The following is a 20,400-nucleotide window of genomic DNA, read 5'->3' as shown; positions in this document are numbered from 1 at the left end:
CAATATTTTGGTATCCAAGCAACATAATACCAGATTGCCTGTTGAACCCAAGAATCATATTTTTTTCAGCTATTTTAGTTTTTCTTTTGGAAAATAAAGTATTTTTAGTAAATAAATTTAATATTGTAAAAACCTGTTTTCATTAATTACACGAAATATGTTAAATCCAAAGAACATTCATTTAGTTAGTTTTGTTATCCCTATGCAAAAAAAAAAAAAAATCAATGTATGTCAAAAAGCTTTAATAATTATGGAAATTTTCTCTATGGATAGGCTCGCATGTCTTGGGATAGAGAGTCCGGGGACATTCGGTACCGTAGACTTCAACATTTGCTTGAGAAAAGCAATATCTACTCCAAATTTTTATTGACTAAAATGGAACAGCAACAATTAGAGGTATGTATATGTGATTGATTATAGCTAATAGCTTAATTTTTTCAAAACCAGCTTTATTGAGATAAAAATTACATAATAAAATGCACACATTTTGAGTTTATAGTTTGATGAGTTTTGACCAATATATAGACTTGTGTAATCATCAGCACAATCAAGATAAAGAACATTTCCATCATCCCCCAAAGTTCTCTTCTTTGGTGATCCCCATGCCTGGCTGTGGGCAACCACTGAATCGTTTTCTGTCATTAGATTACTATTCCTTTTTCTAGAATATCATAAATGAAGTCATATGGTAAGCACTTTGTGTCTTGCTTCTTTAGCTCACCATATTTTTGAGATTCACATATGTTGTGTTTATTCAGTAGGTCTTTTTATTCTTGAGAAGCATGCCATTGTATGAATATACCACCATTTATTTTATATTCACCTGTTTGACTTTTATCCTGACTAGTAATATTTCCTGGATACTGAAAATCGTGAATTTTATGTTGCTCAGTCTTGTTTTAAATTGCTTGAGATATAATTGATATACCCCAAACTACACATATTTAAAATGTATAATTTTCTAAGTTTTGACATGTATACACCTATGAAACCACCACAATCAAGATAATAAACATAATTATCAACTCTAAAAAATTATTTCTGTCCCCCCCTTTAATTGAGGTATAACTGACATATCAGTTTCAGGTATACAGCATGATTTAGTATTTTATATATTGCAATATTATAACACCACAATAAGTTAACATCCATCATCATACATACTTAACAATTTTTTTCTTATGAGGACTTCTGAAATTTACTCTTTTATGCTGTACAGTATCATTAACTAGTCATTATGCTGTACAGTACATCTCCATGACTTATTTTATAATTGAAAATTTGTACCTTTTGACCTTCTTTACCCAGTCCACCCTCCCCTCAACCACCAGGCTGTTCTTTGTATCTGTGGGCTCATGGTTGTTTTGTTTGTTTGTTTTTTTAAGAGTCCACAGTAAGTGAGATCATATGGTGTTTCTTTTTCTCTGTCTGACTTGCTTCATTTAGCATATTATGCCATCAAGGTCCATTTAGGTTGTCACAAATGGCAAGATTTAATTTCTTTTTTTTTTTTTAATTTTTATTTTGTGAATATTGGGGAACGTTGTGTTTTTCCCAGACCTATCAGCTTTATATCAAGTCGTTTTCAATCTAGTTGTGGAGGGCACAGCTCAGCTCCAAGTCAAGTCGTTTTTAGTCTAGTTGTGGAGGGTGCAGCTCACTGGCCCATGTGGGAATCGAACTGGCAACCTTGCTGTTATGAGCACTGCATTCCAACCACTGAGCCAACCGCCACCCTCCTTTTTTATGGTAGCAACTTTTTTGTGATTTCCTGCCCCTTTTTAATTCTCTCCCTTTCCTCATTTGCTGTCTTCATCACCAGATAGCCACTGATCTGCTTTGTTATTATTAATTTTCATTTTCCATTGGTGATATGTTTTTTAAGCTTTTATATGTCTGGAAATGTCTTCATTTGATTTCATTTTTGAAAGATTTTTCCTGGGTAAAGAATTTATTTTTTTTAGGACTCCTTGCCCCCACACAGTTCTTCAATGATATTTTACTGCTTTCTCGCTTACATTGTTTCTGATAAAGAAGCCTACAAGATTATAAGCAGTCTGGCTGCCTCCCTTAACCCCATTACCTTTCAGACCTTGTTCTAGGTGTTTCCTGCCTTTGGGCCTTTGTACTGGCTGTTTTCTGCTTGGGACCCTCTTCTAGATATCTGCATGGCTTACTTCATCATCATTTTCAGGTCTTGGCTTAAATACTTTCTCAATGGGGCCTGCCCTGACAACCTTAAGTAAAGTTGCTACCTGACAACTCCTCTACTCTCACACTCCTGATCCCCTTTACCTTGTTTGATTCTTATTGCAATTATCTAAGATACTGTATAATTTACTTATTGTCCACTAGAATGTATGAAGATACAAAATGTTGTGCAGATTTTGAGACTGCAATAAATCCCTCTGTCCCTATTATTCAAATTGAATAATTATCAAGCAAGATTTTGCTACATTTGCTAAATTCATTTTCCTTGGTGAAGCCCTTTTTAAACCTTTGTATGGTAAAGAAACAGATACATAAAAACAAACCATGTCAAGCTTAATGAGTTATAAGGCTAATACTCTTTTTAACCACCTCTCGGGAATGGTTTGAATCCTTGTGTCTTTTAAAGCTTTGTTGGGGTGCATATGGAACAGCTTTTAGCATGGAATAATTTGCCCCCACTCCCCACCCCCTTCTGAGCACTCTTGATGTCCTCTATGTTAGGAGGCCTTTCTGCTTTAGCTGACGGAAATATGAACTATTCCTGATATATTGGGAGCATAGGGATTGTTCCACCTGCTTCTTTCTGGTGGCTTTTGCTGGCCTTGGTTTTTCTTAAACTCATATACTGATAAACGCTCAATGAAGACTTGACCGCTGATCTTCAGAGCTTTGTGTGCAGCTCTCTCTCTCCTCGTACTTGACCCTGGGTGTGCTAGGTGCTCTAAGGTTTGCACTCTGTCACCTCAGAGCTCCGGTCAACTGTTGAGCTCTGTTTTGTTTCTCCCTCCATTGTTTGCTCTTGGAAATGGCCTTCAGGCAGAAAGCTGGGCAATCAAAATTCACCTCATTTGTTTCCCTTCTGTCAGTGTTCACTGTTCTTTGCTGTATGTTGTCTGAAAACCATTGTTTAATATATTTTATCTGGATTTTAGTTGCTTAAGGCAGGAGGGTAAATCTGTTCCCTGTTCCATAAAGTCTTAAAGTGCAAGTTCTCCCTTTTTTAAAAACATATATGTTATATAGTGAATATAAGTTATCTGAGATGTGTGTTTTATACTTTATTTCCATTTGTGACACTAAGAAAAATTATCTTACAGGAACAGAAGAAGAAGGAGAAATTAGAGAGAAAAAAGGAATCTTTAAAAGTTAATAAGGTAATACATAGTAAGCTAGAATATATTGTATATATTGCCTTAAATTCTGAAGAAATTCTTTTGTATTCTTTTTTTAAAAAACTTTTATTTATTTAAGTGTGTTTTTCCAGGACCCATCAGCTGCAAGTCAAGTAGTTGTATCAATCTAGTTGTGGAGGGCGCAGCTCACAGTGGCCCATGTGGGGATTGAACGGGCAACCTTGTTGTTAAGAGCACCGCGTGCACCACGCTCTAACCAACTGAGTTAACTGGCTGCCCCTTTTGTATTCTTTTGACTTTATTGCTCATATATTTAATTTTAACCTTAATGATAACCTTTGTTAAAAGTTGCTGAGGGACATGTAAAATTTTCTCAGTATTTTAGATAGGGAAGGAGAGCTAAAGTGTGACCCCTTCTGCTTATTCTGTGGATTATTTTTCATAAAAGCTAAATTTTACTTTCTTACCTGGGAAAAAATCTGTAAAAGTTTCATAGCTGGATGCATTTTATAAGTGGCCAGATCTTTTGGAGCCCTTAATGATTACTCTTTCATGCCTTCAACCTCATCTTGTCATTTTGTAGCCATAATAATCTAAATGTGTATCTTATATATAGCTGCAATAGTGAAACCAAAATTGTAACAGATAGTCATCTCCTAGTAACATTTCAATACTAGAGTATTCATTTAGGGATAGCCTGAATTTTAGGTATGACCTTTGTAAAGCATATATTTTAACATGAGGCTCCTTTATGCAGTATTGATGGGAATTGTATTATACAAAGAACAGTTGTGCTAGTGAAAAGAGAAATAATAAGGGTAACATTTATTGAGTACTTGTTGTGTAAGGCATTGGTCTAAGCTTCACGTGTTTTTCCTTAATTCTCAAAACAGCTGTTAGGTGCAGGTACTGTTATTGTCCCCATTTTACATATAAAGAAGCTGATGCAAGGAAATGAAGTACAGTCTCATTTGTAGATTCCGTATTTGCAAATTTGCCTACACTAGCTAAAATTTATTTGTAACCCCAAAAGCAATACTCGCGTTTTTATGGTCATTCATTCACATATGCACGTGAAGAACAGCCAAAATTTGAGTCTTCCAACCTGCACATTGCCAGCTGAGGTAAAAGGGGTGATCTGCCTTGTTTAAGCCATAACACTGTAAACAAGCTGGCATGCTGTAACAACTATCCTTTTTGTGATCTATTTAATGCCACGATTTTTGCGTTTCTGTGATATTTGTTGATACTGCTGTTTAAAATGGCCCTCAGCCATGTTGTGCTAAAGTGCTTTCTAGTGTTTCTAATGCAAGGAGGCTGTGCTGTGCCTACTAAAGAAAATAGGTGTGTTAGATAAGCTTCCTTCAGTAGTGAGTACTCTTCTACTCATCTAGTCCTTCAGAGTGACTGTGAGTGGTCTTGGCTGAGTTCAATGTTAATCAATATATACATTAAAGAAGATAAAACAGCAACACACATAAAATGGGGTTAGGTATTGATTGGTTGATGAAAATGTGATCAGACCCTTTGCAGGACCCTAAACTTGTATTTGTCCTAGAGGCAATGATTCAGTGTTCACCGATTCAGTATTCGCAGTGACTAAAGAACATAACTGCTGCAAATGAGAACTGACTAACGTGCTGAAGATCACATATCTAGTAAATAGTAATGTCAGGATTTGAACCCCGCATTAGTCTCAGACCCAACAGTGCTATACTCAACTTCTTTTATTAGGAAATATCAAAATGCCAATAGGCAAAATGGGTAGGTTATCTTTAAGTCCAGTTATTTGAACTTTAGTGTGGTTAGTGGTGATGTACAGTCGATACTGTTGCAACAAAAACAGTTATTAAAAACTGATATAATTTGACTCAGTTGCTAATTCCGGGGGCTTATTTTAAAGGACACACACAAAACTTGTGATAATTTACTGGCTTAACCATTTACTCCCTACTCTTCATCTTCAGACATTTGATTTAATCCATCCTTCACTTTTGCCCAGCTAAGTTTTTGTACCAGAGTTGTTGTTTCCCCACTGTGTTCTAATGGAACCGAACTTAAAATTCTGCCTACTCCATCTCAGTACCTTTTGGTATTTTCATTTTTAATCCTCTAACTTTTTTACTTCATTTTTAAATTGACCTTATTTCATTGCCATTTTCATTTCTCAAACATGTTGTGTACCTATTCTTGATCTTCTTTTCCAACTCTCATTTTCAAACTGTTTTTGAATGTCTCTTCCTCTTCCTTATCTTCCCTCACTAATATTTCTTCAGTCAGTATTTTATTTCTACTTTCAGTTGTATTTAACTTACTAATTTTACTGGAAATCAGTACTCTTTCCATACCATACACTTGAATATTTTTAGGATAAACATGCAGTTACAGAAGATATATACATAGTAATTTCAAAATAAAAATGCCTTCTATGTTTAATTTTGAAATTTTCTCTTGTAAAATAAAAGATATTGAGGAAAGTAGAGTCTTTGTGAGAAAGTAAAGGGCTATGGTTACAAATCAGTTACAGTAGGGAAGTATGGAAACGTTACATGTTGTAAGTGTAACAGTGAAAGAGTTGTAGATGTAGTTGAATTGCAAGTAATGTTTACTTAATCAATACCTTTTAATTTGTAATACCATAGTAGTCCTTAGAAAAATAATATTCTAAATCTTTGTTTTGTAGGGTAAAAATTCCATTGATGCAAGTGAGGAGAATCCAGGTAAATTTCCTTGTTCTAGTTTTGAAGGATATGTGTCTATATTTTTGCATTAATTGCTATCAAAATAAAATGATTTTCTTTTATAGTTATGAGAAAGAAAAGAGGAAGAGAAGATGAATCCTACAATATTTCAGAGGTCATGTCAAAAGAGGTAAAAATAAAGGGGGAAGGGCACATAAGATTCAATGCTTAGTAAAAAACCTATTGTGGGTTTTTTGAACTACGTTAAAGCTGTATGGATTGTTATTATTTACTTGACATTTCAGCCTGTTAAGTGTTTGGAAGATCACATCTTGTTAAAGGAGAATGAGCTTTGCCTAATCAGAAATTATAATTTCTTGAAACCTCAAAACCTTATTAAGAAAAAATTTTGTTCTTATTCCTTGTTGAAGACCTTTAGGGAACTAAAATCACATACTCATTTCTAAAACCAGGTCCTTTTTTACCTTCTCACTTGTTACCTCATAACAAATTAAAGAACGTCTTCAATTATGACGAACCTTAAATGTTCCTTAAGCACATTGTAATGCATCACATTCTTACATTAAAAATTCTAACTTTATTACTTACAACATTTTTCTTTTACCTGAAAATCAAACTCTTTAGATCTTTAGAAGGTATACTGTGTAAAGTTTCACGTAATTCTTGTCTTTAGGGTTATTCCCCTCATTTCCATTTAAAAATAATGGTCAGGACCTGCTCAATTGATTATGGAACACACTCAGCCTGCAGTTGAACAACACTATTAATGAGATTTATTGAAGGTTAGCCAATCACACGGGTGGTAATTTAATTCATCAAATGTTTGTGTATGTCTGCTGTAGGCAAACTTCGTCCTAAGTGGATAAGATCAATTAGTAAAGAAAAGTAACATTTGCCTTAACCTATATCCAGTGAGAAATATGTAGTAGTAAGTACTGATTATAATTGTTAAATTTGATGGTATTGCGCATATAGGGTTCTTAACTCATGCATGAGGTTCATAAAGTTTTCATCTAGGAAGTGGCATCTAAGTTGATTGAGACTTAAGGAATAAATGTTAAATCATGTAATAGTGGGGGAGGGATTAATCGGGAAATAGTAAGACACAGGGAAGATAGTGGGTGAGTGTTCTTGGAAGAGAAACCTTTGACAAACGTCCAGAGGCAAGGGAGATCCTGGCAAAAGGGCAAAACACTTTAAATGAAATTATCTTTGGCTCCAGTTGTATGTAAATGAAAGTGTGTTGAATGAAGCTGTCGAGGTAAGCAGAGTCAGGACTCATCATCAGGTTTAATTTTTAGCAAGATTACTTGCTAAAAATTATTGTGTTCATTTTGATTCATTCACAAGTTGTTCTCCAAAAGTTGAGCTTAAAAGGCAGCTCTATTCCCTATGTAACATAGCTTCGGCTTTAGAATATGAGTATCTGTACTTAATACTTTACAAACACAACACAAATATGTACATATGGATCTATGTGCCAGCCACCTACTGACATGTTCTGTCATTCTCCTGTGCGTCTTAAATTTGAGATATGCTTCAAGTTTCTTGAATTTATCATATTGTTTCATCCCCTTTGTCTTCTGTACATATCCTCTCTGCTCCCTATCTTTAATGCTATGCTCTGGTAACAGGTTTTTCAGATAATTCCATATAACAATACTCTCCTAAGTCATCAGGTTACCAACACTCAGGTATAGCTTTGTCTTCATACCCTTAGCATCTAGTGGGAACTTCACAATCAGAGCACTTATTCTGGATTTTTAATTTGTCTTTACCTCTTGCTCAGAATTACAAACTCAGGTGACTATCCACAGAGGCCTAAATGGGCTGGAGTTGAGACTGTAATACTTTTGGAAGTCAATTCTTGAGTAATTAGAGTAGCCACAACTTGCTTCTAGAGCAGAGTTTTGTGGGTTAACTACTCAACCTCGAATTTGACCGTTGTAGCCCGAAAGCAAGCATAGACAAACTAAACAAATAAGCCTAACTTTGTGATAATTAAACTTTATTCCTAAAAACAGTTGCCAGCTTGAGCTGGTCCACAGGATGTAGTTTGCCACCCTCTGTACTAGAGGACTATTGGTCATATGCGAATTTGAACCTAGTCTATTCAGGTAAACTGATTAAGAAAAAAAGGAAAATTTCAGGAGTAAATACCGCAGTTTTTATGTGTTGCTAACTAATTCAGAATTTTATAAGACACTTTATGGGCTTAATTTTGTGTGAGGTCCACCAATTTGAATCCATTATTTTAATTAACTTGAGAGCCTTATCCCATTTCTTCACATAAAATCAGAATAGTAAACGTTTGTTAAATGAATGAATGAATGAACCACATACATTATTTTGTTTTCTCAATGTTCTAGGAAATTTTGTCTGTGGCTAAAAAAAATAAAAAGGAGAATGAGGTAAGTTAAGATTTATAATAGAGACTAAATTTAGGAGTTAATATTTGCTTCCCTGATCATTACCCCCCTTTCTTTTAATCACCAGTGTACTTTTTTCCTCACCAGTATACTATTTGTTAGCCTTTTAAGAAAAATACCCATTCACTTTTCCAGTTGAATATCCAGTTGTGGCATCATTTAAAAGACTTACCATTAGACTTTTCTTTTGAATTGACTTAATCCTCGTTTTCACATTCTTAAAATGGAGTTGTGGAGGTCACCAACCGGTATAACCTGTCATTGGTCATAATAAGTTGGTGCTGAGTGTCACAAACAGATAAATTTATATTAAGTGTGATGTAGCGAGTTTTTAAACATTCTTTGTCCCTTTCCATTTGGAAGTAAATGTTTGTGTTTTTTGAAAGGAAATTATGTTTTTACAGACATTATCCATTATAGTTGCTGTGGGTGAAGGAAATTGTTAAGAAAGTAGTTTAATAAGTTTTTGGATAGCACTTTCTAGCATTTTGGAAGGGAGGTACAATTGTAAAGTAATTTCAAAATGTAATCTCTAAGGGATATTTGCAGAATTTTTTTCCCCCCAATGGCTTTGCATTGGGGGAATGGAGGTACTGTCTCTAGGGTTTTATTCAACATAAGATTTTATTTCTCCATACCTAATGATTACAGGGCCGGGTAAATTTTAATTAGTAGTTACATTTTCTGGTAAATAGGGGGTACCAGCATTATGTATCAAACTTCTAATTAAACTTTTTTCTTTATAGGATGAAAGCACCTCTTCTAATCTCTGTGTAGAAAATCTTGAGAAAAACAAAGACTCAAATAGTATGATTAAAGATAGGTTGTCGCAAACAGTTAGGCAGAATACTAAATTCTTCTTTGACCCAGTTCGGAAATACAATGGACAGCCAGTACCCTTTCAACAACCAAAACATTTTACAGGAGGAGTGATGCGCTGGTACCAGATAGAAGGCATGGAATGGCTTAGGGTAATTAATTCTCAATTTTAATACAAGATAAGGGTTCATTTTTATATAATAACTTGTTAATGTAATGTAACCCAACTTGGGTTGTTCCATGTTTCACTGTTATATGTAAAACACCTTCATGTATAAATACTTATTTTTCTGATTTATTTACCCAGAATAAATTTTTAAAAATGAAAATTATCTTATTCAAGGCTACCAGCATGTTTATGGCTTTGATAACTGCGCAGTTATAACAAGTGTTGTTATAATTTATGGTGTGAACATGTCAGTCTCATAATTATCTTTGGGTGAAAAAAGATGTAAACAGTTGCTAATTCAGTAGGCATTTATATCAATTTAAATACAGTGTATATTATTTTGTCCAGATGCTTTGGGAAAATGGAATTAATGGCATTTTAGCAGATGAAATGGGATTGGGAAAGACAGTTCAGTGCATTGCTACAATTGCACTGATGATTCAGAGAGGAGTACCTGGACCTTTTCTTGTCTGTGGGCCTTTGTCTACACTTCCTAACTGGATGACTGAATTCCAAAGATTTACACCAGAAGTAAGACATGTTTCCTTTTCTTCAGTATATATCATTTCAAATGTTTATTCTATTTTGCTATTTCAATTAAATTGTACATCTTCTGTGTAAACACTACATCTTATGTGACTTGCATTTCACTCTTAACAATACCTACTTTAAGTTTATAAAGAAGAATAGGTATTAATAATTTGGGACTTTTTGCCAAAAATATCCCTGGATGATTTTCAGTGTATTGGATAATTTGATTCACCTGAGACAGACCTAAGTAGAATTTATTCTTTAATTCTGTTTATTATTATAGTGTTTTCCTTCCACAATCTGCTGTCTTGGCCATACCCTTACCTTATGAGAAACATATGTTTTAGAAGTTGCTTTGCCATCTACCTCACCTTATACTTGATTTGTTCTAATGGCTTTTTTATTCTCCCACAGTAGTCCAATAATAATAATATTAGAATTGATTGACTCATTTTGTTATAGAAAAATAGAACTAAGATTTAGTTAAATCATCTTTTTCTCCAAAATGATTAATTTTATATTTTTCAAATTTTTGATATGTTTTGTCTTAAAGTTCGTTATAAACCAATATAAAATTTTTTAGATTCCTACTATGCTATATCATGGGACCCTGGAGGAACGTCGAAAATTGGTAAAGAATATTCACAAACGGAAAGGGACACTGCAGATTCATCCTGTGGTAATCACTTCATTTGAAATAGCCATGAGAGACCGAAATGCATTACAGGTATGAATGGTCTGTTTTCATTGGATTCTTTATAATCCCATAAATCACATGTTTCTTTATAACTTTGTCACCATTCAGTAGCATTTCTTTAATTTTTTTTCATTATGAAAGTAATAGGTTGTATAATGCATATTCACTTGTACACTGGAGGTTTATTTTAACAGAAAGTTTGAGATGAAAGTTGTCTCTAAAAAGAAAGATAAACCCTATGATATTTTAACCTATAGCCATAATATGATTGTAAATGTGTTAGAATCAGCCAGATGTAGACCTAATCTGAATATATTACAGATAATGTCTCTGACATGTGGTTTAAGTATATAGAACTTATCCATTTAATTTTAATCAAGTGAGAATAGAATATATAACGACAAGTTTTTTTTTAGACTGTTACGGATCTGTGGCATAACATTTTCATACATGTTTTCTATTATAGCTACTTATTTATTAGTACTCAAGTTGGTATAATGTGGTTGGAAAATTGACCTTCTCTCATTGCCTAATCCATGTTTTGGTGTTTGAACTTCTTTCTTTTCTACCTATTTCATACATAATTCTTGACAGCTTTGTTTTTCCTTTCTCTTACTAGTATATCAAATTTTACCTGTGTGCTGGTGGAACTCTGGAATATAATTTGCAGTTACGTTATTTTTTTCACAATAAGTAATATATACTGTTTATAGAAAGAAAACATACAGAAAGACTTAACTCTACCTGAGAGTTACTACTGCTTTATTAAATAACTATTGTTAATATATAGGTATAATTTTATACATAGGGTTACATTACACATTTTTTCTTGGAACTCCTATTTTAAAGTAAATAGTATAACATGAAGACCTGTCTAATTATTTTGCTCTCCCTAACCAGCCCACATTGAAGCATAGGCTTCCTTGTCAATTCCATTTGCCAGTGGCTAGAATATTTGTAATTTTCCCTTTCACTGAGCTTACGTTATTCAAGGATCCTATTTTTAGGAGTTGTTGGCACTGGGGTTGTCTGTTCCTGATTAGTAGCAGAAGTATCTGATTTCACTAATTTATTTTTCAAATACCTTATCATTTCCATTGTATTGGGTTTTTCCTTTGCCAATTTATAAAGGATGTTTTGAATGTTGTTTGACTTTTTAAGGTAGATGTCTTACAGTGAGAGGTTATTCAGGTTACTTGGTTTGCCATATACCAGAAAAAGTCCCAAGTTAGTTTTACTAAAGAAGTCATAATATAAAAATTTTTATTGTTTTATTCTGGTATGAATGTGTAAAGTAAAATACAAAAGATGCACCATTTCATACTCTTTCCTCAATGTGCTAATCCTGTTATCCAAGCATATCTACACTTGCCAGTTTTATTTTTATATTTCCCAGAAATATTGCATATTTCTGTATTTTTGCAAACTAAAATAGATTAAGTTTGCCTGGTCAAGAGAAAAGTGAAGAACGATGTTAAAAATGAGAAACTAAAACAATTGTCATGACAACCTAAAGAAAGTAAATGGATGGCTTTCTGCGAAGACAGAAATTACTAAAATTGTCTCCAGAAGAAAGTGAAAACCTAAACAAACCAATAACTATGCAAAAAAGTGAGACCACTAGCAAGTTAAAAAGTGTCAATCTCAGATACAGGCATTAAGAATGAAAATTCTAATGCTATTTAATTTTTCAGAGCATATTTAACTAATAAAAGCTTTCAATTCTTTTTTAGTTATCTAGTATATCACTAATCAACACTTGATTATGCATTAGAAAGAAAAAACTACAGACTGACTAAAGAATGTGAATGGAGAATCTTAAATACATAATAGCAGGTGGACTTTAATTATTAGTTCATGGCCAAGTGAGGTCTATTTCAGGAACACATCAGTTTTAGGAAATGCATCTATCCTTTTAGTAGATCAAAGGAAAACATATCAACAGATACAGAAATACCATTCGATAAAATTGAACATTCATCCCTAATAGAGATTTTATTTTCAGAATGTTTTTAGGAAAATCATGTATCATTTTTAAAATTTTCCCTAAATTTCTATTCTAGCATTGCTTTTGGAAATACTTAATAGTAGATGAAGGACACAGAATTAAGAACATGAAGTGCCGTCTAATCAGGGAGTTAAAACGATTCAATGCAGATAACAAACTTCTTTTGACTGGGACTCCCTTGCAAAACAATTTATCAGAACTTTGGTCATTGCTAAACTTTTTGTTGCCAGATGTATTTGATGACTTGAAAAGGTAGGTGATCCAGTTATTTAACTCTTTATGTTTTCCTAACCTCAAAATCTGCGTTCTTAGTGAAAATGAATTCCTTTCTTCTAGATAGCTGAAATAAAATGATAGCTTTGGCAAATTCTTTGTGGTACATATTGTATATTTTACTCTAAAATAATGGACATACATCACTGTAAGTTTAAGGTGTACAGCATGATAGTTTGATTTACATATATTGTGAAATGATTACCACAATAGGTTTAGTTAACATCTGTCATCGCATAGATGCAGTAAAAGGAAAACAATTCTTGTGATGAGAATTCTTAGGATCTATTCTGTTAACAGCTTTCCTACATGTCATACATCAGTGTTAACTGTAGTCATCATTTTGTATATTACATTCCTAGTACTTATAAAATGGGAGTTTGTACCTTTTAATCACCTTTCACCAATTCCCCTTACCCCTACTATATGTTCCACTCTGACGTAAATTATGTGAGAGCAAATAAATATTAAAAGTTTTTGTTTGCATTGATTAAAGGAAAACTGTTGAATTGAAAACATTTTGTCAGAATACTAAAAAAAAATTTTATTTGTTTTCCCCTTCTTCTGCCTCCCTCCACTCCAGTTCAAGCCGTTGTTTCTCGGTCTAGTTGTGTAGGACACAGCTCCCTGGCCCCTGCTGATACTATGAGCCTTGCGCTCCCCCGGCTGAGGCAGTCGGTTGCCGGTAGTCGGTTGGCCGCTCACAGTAGCTCATGGCAGCTCTAGCCAGCTGCCGGCCGCTCACGCTGGCCACTGGCCACTACTGGCCGCACACGGTAGCCCACGGCAGCCCACGCCGACCTCTGGCTGCTCAAAGCAGCCCAACTCCAGGGAGAGCCGTTGTTCCCAATCTTAGCTGTAGAGGGCGCAGCTCCCTGGCCCTTGTGGGAATCAAACCTGCGACCTCGGCATTAGGAGCATGGTGCTCCAACCACCTGAGCCACCAGACCGGCCCCCTAAAATATTTCAATAGGACTTTTTATTGTGTTAACTTTGAAGCCTTCATGGATTTTTCTCATTTTATCATAAAACAACTTAGGGGATAAAGGATATTATATCACCTATCTCACATATAAGAAAACCTAGGTGTAAAGTTAATTAAAAATAAAACTAGTTAATGCCAGAGCCAAAGTAAAACCAAACTCTCCCAGTTTCAACATAGTGCTTTTTATTCTAGAAACTGTTTAAAACTTATATTATGAAAACCAAAATAAAAAGTTTTTTGTTTTCAGAAAACTATTAGTATGCTGAGAATAAAAGAAAATCTTAATAGAAGTTAAAAATAAGATGGAAATATCAAAATCAGAAGAGCAAAATAATTGGTTTATATATACTTTGGCATCAGTTAAGAAAAAGTTAATATGGAAAACTAATTTTTAATGTTTTATTTTGAGAATATATTCTACTTCTGGTGACGAAATATTGGCACAAATCCAGGCTCTGCTATTGTCACTAGGAAACATTTAATTAAGGAAAACATTTCCAGGTCATACACATTCCTACTGAGTTAGAACAGAGAGGTAGAAGCTGGGAATCTGAATGTATAAAATGTGCTTCAGTTGATCAGAGTTTGAAAATATTTGTTCTAACTACTGCATAAATGTTATTAGCATTTTTCCCAATTGGGTCTACTGACAATATAGTGCTTAATATAAAATATAAAGCATGCTTATATTTATTGGCTCATTTGTATATATTTTTTTTTTTTTTACATTATGAAGAACTAAAAATATCTAGTAGATATCATTATCAAGGTATATATATGTTGAGACTTTAAAACACTGGTGTAGCATGTCACAGTTATCCCCAAAGAGATCATACCGCCTTGGTTTTCAGAGATCGTTTTCATTTCTATTCACTTTATTAAAATATTTAATAAAATGTGTACCTTAGGAAATGAGGGCAATCTCACTGACATCTGTCACACCACATTGATCCTGGCTGATTAAGCGATGCCCCCTCCCTCCCAGCTCCATGTGCATCCCTCCTGAAGGTACACACTAAGTTGTAGAGGAAGAGGATGACCTCCCCTGAAAGAGGAGGATTGTTTTTCAGTTAAGGGTATATATGGGTAGCTGTGCTCCCCTACTAGAATCTCCAAACAAGCTCTAGAGGTCCATTTGTAAGAACATAGGGTAGTCAAGCTTCCAAGACTCCAGACACCTCCAAATGAGGTTCTGTGTGTGACAGTCTGCTTAAAAGAAAAAAATATGTACCTTCATGCTGACTTGATTTTCATACTATTGTAAGATTATGTTAATGTATAAATCAGAAAGAAAAAGTCCCCTTTAAGAAAATACCTGCTGCTTAATGTTCAGGTTAATATAAAATTTAAAATGTAAAACATCATGTTCATATAGTTTATGTGATAGGTTAACATGTAATTCCTCTTACAGCTTTGAATCTTGGTTTGATATCACCGATCTTTCTGAAACTGCTGAAGATATTATTGCTAAAGAAAGAGAACAGAATGTATTGCATATGCTGCACCAGGTTTGGACTTTTTTCTTATCCTGCTTACTGTGGACTCAGAATAAAAAAGGAACCCTAGAGATCAACTGTTCAGCTTTGTAGTAGAGTTTGAAAAATAAGGGTCCTCCCAAATTTAACTTATTCCCCCACTACCAGAGTACACATGGCTTTATAGCAGAACTCAAGTGCTTTTTGAAATTTTGCCCTTTTCATGTATACTCATTTGTCCCCTAATGATTACAGATATGTTTGTCAGCCCAAAAATGAAAATGAATGGTATTAATATAATGTTTGCCAGTAATATTTGCATAATTTACTTTTTGGCATGATCCATTATTACTGTTTTTCATAATCTCCACCCATCCAATCTATCTTTACTTCAGGCAAACATAATCTTTCAAAGGTCTCCTCCTAAGTCATTTTCGTATGTGGGCCTGAAAAGTTTCTTACTTGTGCTTTGACAATTTTATTCAAAATTCTTATAATATTTTTTCACTTTAAAGTTTATATATATTTATGGTAAAAATTTGAAACAGTATAGAAAGTATATAATATCCTAAATCACACTTATCTCACCAAATCTTTTACCTTTTTTTCTGGATAATTTCCTATAAGTATATTTGTTTCTGGACTGATGTCTACAGATATTTTTTCTTAAACAACTGGTGATGTTCTCTCTTTCTCTGGTAAAGTAGTCTCTCTGCTTGGCTCTATACCTCTGGGGTATTTACATACAGAGTCTTATAAAAGAACTTTGTGTAAATCAATTATCAATTTATATTTAAAGCTAAAGTTAAAAAGGATATAAAATGATTCCAAACAATTTGTGTTTTCTTTTAAAGACCTAAGCAGTTTAATAAGGGTATAATTATCTGTTGCTTCTATGTTTTATAAATGTGGAAATCACTTGTCATCACATAGCCAATGAAGGAGAGTAATTTTAAGCCTAAAGTTTTAGAATTCACAGAAGAAAGCTTTCATGTCCACATCTCTGGTTGGTTGATTGGTTGATTCTTTGGTTTTCTGCTAATCTAAAACCTCACTTTAAAAGCTGTGAGCTATAACTTTAACCCTGAGAAGTATAGGTATCACCTTATTTCAACTTTTTAAAATATTCAAGATTAGAAAAATTAATAAATTGTGCAATGTTATGGATAAATACTATGAGTTTTTGTGTGATGGGATGTCCTGGTCTGTGAAAATTTCAAGGAGATATTTTATCTCACCTTTTGAGACTTAATATTTAGGAAGTAAAGAGAAAGGGATAAAGGGGAGTGGGGAGATAGTATTCCCTAAGAATACAGGAATGTCCAATATTCACATTTATTCATGTTTAAATTTTAGATTCTAACACCTTTCTTACTGAGAAGACTAAAATCTGATGTTGCTCTTGAAGTTCCTCCTAAACGAGAAGTAGTCGTTTATGCACCGCTTTCAAAGAAACAAGAGACCTTTTATACAGCCATTGTGAACCGTACAATTGCAAACATGTTTGGATCCAGTGAGGTAGAATGTGAATTTGAAATACACTGTAAATGACCATTGACATAGAAAATTCCATAGTTGATTTCAGTCTTATGGCTCATCACCTGTTCTCAGGACTTAGTGAGGATGAATTTCTAACTGGAATAAAAAGTGTAAGACCAGGAGCAAAAGTGGTCTCCTAGTAATAGTATGGTCCTCCCAAAATTTAAATGATGGCTCGTGCATTTATTGCTTTATAATCATCTGGAATGCTTGGGAAGAATTTTGATTCCTGTCCTAGATTAACCCTAATCGTGCTATCTGGAGATGGACTTGGACATACATTTGAACAAGCACACAGTATACTAACAGCTTGCCAACTAGACCAATCCCAAATATATAGGTCCTTTACAGGATGTTATTGACAGCCCAAAACCTTAATAGAATATTTGTAACAAATATCTTATTTAGTCACCTACCATATTGCAAGAGATTGAAGTGGGATGTGATTATCTTACAACTGAAGATTAGGATAATTTAAATGCCCAGATTTTTTACTATATGCCATTGACCAGTGTGTTGTTGTTTTTTCAAAATACTTATGGTTATGCATTTCTCTGTTGTACAAGCATTAGACTCTGTTCTCTCGTTTTCGTTATAATTAAAGGGGAGGTCTGGCTATTTAGCTATTAGAAACTTAACAGTGGTTGCATATTGTGAGGAATTACATTGCAGTGTTATACCAATCCAAAGAATGGATCTGTGATGCAGATATGTGGAGCCTTCTTTTAGCTCTAAGCTATTTAATCCCTTTAGATAAATTCAAAATAATTTTATTCATCCTTACTTTTTCCCCCTGAGATATGAAGACATTTACTCTTAATTCTCAGGTATTGTCATCACTGTTAAAATCACTAAATTTCATATTACTCTTGCATTTGGCTAGTTTGTGAGTCCGTGATTTTGTGACTTTAGAAATTACCAAACCTGATGAAAGATGAAATTTTTTTCTATTTATCTTAAAACATTTTAGACATAAAAATATACCCCACTTTATATATTTACAAATTAAGGGCATAACTTTTTAAACAGATATTCCTTTAATTTGTTCTCTTTCAGAAAGAAAGAGTTCAGCTAAGTTCCACTGGGAGACCAAAACGGCGAACGAGAAAGTTAATAAATTACAGCGAAGTGGGTGATTTCCCTAATGAATTGGAAAAATTGATCAGTCAGATTCAGCCAGAGTTAGATCGAGAAAGGTGTGAGTTTAAAAATAAAGTATCCCTTAAACTGATTCCTCCCCTTCCCCACCCCCAAATTTCTCATTTTCACGGATTATATTTTTTGGTAGAGCTGTTGTAGAAGTGAATGTTCCTATAGAATCTGAAGTTAATCTGAAGCTGCAGAATATAATGATGCTACTTCGTAAATGCTGTAATCATCCATATTTGATTGAGTACCCTATAGACCCAGTCACACAAGAGTTTAAGGTAAATACCATTTAATAACACTTTTAGTTTCTGTGACTTTTCATGTTGGGGGAAATTATCCTTTTTCGTATTGGAAATATAATTTTTTTAGTAACGTAGTTGCTTTCCACTGTTTTACTTGCTGTCTACTTTAGAGACACCTTTAGTTGTCAGCCTTTTTTAGTATTCCTTTTTTAATTAGTTTTCAGCTTATCAAAACCAATCTGGCTGCTCATTGTTTAAATCTCAGCAAATAGCCACAGAAGAGAACCAAAAAGTTGATATTGAGTTGCGGGCTTTCAGATTAAATGAAATTGCTTTCTTGGTCAGTTGATGGAAAGATAGCATAGTATTAAAAGAAATCAGTTCTCAGTAACCCTCAATAACACTGTTTCATACTAGTTTGCAGCACAGTTTCTTACCACTGGAAACATTATTTTGGGCCGGTATAATTCTTGGTTTAGGAGATGCTGTCCTGTGGGATATAGGCCATTTAGCAGCATCCCTGGCCTCTGGCCAATAGGTGCCAGTAGTTTCTCCCTCCCCTAGTTGTAACATCCTAAAGTGTCTCCAGACACTGCCAAATGCACCCTAGTGGTGGAGGGCAGAATGACCCATATTTGAGAACCACTGCTTTATAGCTTTTCATTTGAGTAAGGAAGAAAATAATCTCTGATGATGTAGTTGATATACACCAAAAGGTGAAAATTTTCTTAATCTTCAGTACTAGGTTGCTTATAAGAGTCTGTTTTTTTTTTAATTTCTACTGGAATTCTAGTAATTTTCATGCATATTTTGTTGAAAATATACTCTACTATAAAGAATAAACCTCAACATATGTACAGTAATTTAACCTTATTGTTCTCTTATACAACGCCTTGGGGAGAAAGGTGGGGACGATAGATTAAGGTTATACCTAAACTGAAATTTGTTTTTGTGAGATTGTGGGTTTTAAATTGTAGAGTATCTTTCCTAGAGGAAGAATTATCTTCTGATAGAACAAATACACAAATAACAAGGTCAACTTCTAAAATTTTCAGTTTTATAGTGACTTATTTGTCATTGAAGATTGAACTATTCACCTGGTTTTTATTTTGACAAAAACCAAATTATTAGTGATTATCATGACTATTTTTCTGTGTTTTTGTTTTTGTTTGTTTTTTTCTGCCCAATTTTAAGGTTGATGAAGAATTGGTAACAAATTCTGGGAAATTCTTAATTTTGGATCGAATGCTGCCAGAACTAAAAACCAGAGGTCACAAGGTGGTACTTTTAGTTGGATTTTTTGATTGTTTAATTATTCCTTATTAATTGGCGTAGATACTAAGATATATTTAAATTTCAGGTGCTGCTCTTTTCACAAATGACAAGAATGTTGGACATTTTGATGGACTACTGCCATTTTAGAAATTTCAACTTTAGCAGGCTTGATGGATCCATGTCTTATTCAGAGAGAGAGAAAAATGTAAGGCTATTTATGTGATACATACCAAGTTCTTTTTTGTAAATACTGTCTTGATTTCTGAAGTAATATTCAAAATAGACCCACAAATTGATAGATACAAAAGACCAAAATCACTACAGCAGGATCAAAAATATAAGGATTTTGATTTACTCTTAGTGTTTCTCAAATTATATAGTATATCTTTTGACACAAACTTACTTAATAATCTGCTTAACCACCCCTGTAACTATATTAGGATAACAGGAATTTTTTTTTCTCTATTTTGGCTCTGCCCTCCATTCCCAACATTTTACTGTGAAATTTTCAATTGAAAGAATTTCACAGTAGCCACCTGTGAATCCACCTAGAACCTGCCATTAAAACTTGGCTATTCCTTTTTTATCACACACATGAGATACAGCAGCAATCCATTCAACATCCCATCTATTTTTGGTATATTTCAAAATAAATTACAGGTGATGCTTCTAATTACTTCAGCATATTTTGTCTCTTGCATAGGTAATATTTACATATCTTGAAGGGAATGAAATAAAGTATACGCTTGCTGAGTTTTGATGA

The 20,400-nt window shown here is 33.8% G+C and overlaps 1 protein-coding gene across 1 annotated transcript in view; it reads left to right on the top strand.

The window, feature by feature from the left end:
* Positions 1 to 20,400, top strand: part of HELLS (helicase, lymphoid specific) — a 35,281-nt gene that overhangs the window by 4,018 nt on the left and 10,863 nt on the right. The window contains exons 3-17 of the mRNA XM_019739873.2: positions 274 to 396; positions 3,309 to 3,365; positions 6,028 to 6,064; positions 6,151 to 6,215; positions 8,416 to 8,457; positions 9,222 to 9,446; positions 9,812 to 9,994; positions 10,578 to 10,721; positions 12,755 to 12,951; positions 15,369 to 15,465; positions 16,789 to 16,950; positions 18,028 to 18,167; positions 18,260 to 18,398; positions 19,557 to 19,640; positions 19,723 to 19,842. Coding sequence (XP_019595432.2) covers positions 274 to 396; positions 3,309 to 3,365; positions 6,028 to 6,064; positions 6,151 to 6,215; positions 8,416 to 8,457; positions 9,222 to 9,446; positions 9,812 to 9,994; positions 10,578 to 10,721; positions 12,755 to 12,951; positions 15,369 to 15,465; positions 16,789 to 16,950; positions 18,028 to 18,167; positions 18,260 to 18,398; positions 19,557 to 19,640; positions 19,723 to 19,842 — 1,815 coding nt within the window. The remainder of the gene's footprint in view (positions 1 to 273; positions 397 to 3,308; positions 3,366 to 6,027; positions 6,065 to 6,150; positions 6,216 to 8,415; positions 8,458 to 9,221; positions 9,447 to 9,811; positions 9,995 to 10,577; positions 10,722 to 12,754; positions 12,952 to 15,368; positions 15,466 to 16,788; positions 16,951 to 18,027; positions 18,168 to 18,259; positions 18,399 to 19,556; positions 19,641 to 19,722; positions 19,843 to 20,400) is intronic.

The sequence above is a fragment of the Rhinolophus sinicus genome, linkage group LG07 (assembly GCF_036562045.2).
Source record: "Rhinolophus sinicus isolate RSC01 linkage group LG07, ASM3656204v1, whole genome shotgun sequence".
Classification (NCBI taxonomy): domain Eukaryota; kingdom Metazoa; phylum Chordata; class Mammalia; order Chiroptera; family Rhinolophidae; genus Rhinolophus; species Rhinolophus sinicus.
The sequence above is the reverse complement of the archived record's forward strand: the minus strand, read 5'-3'. Positions and strand labels throughout refer to the sequence as shown.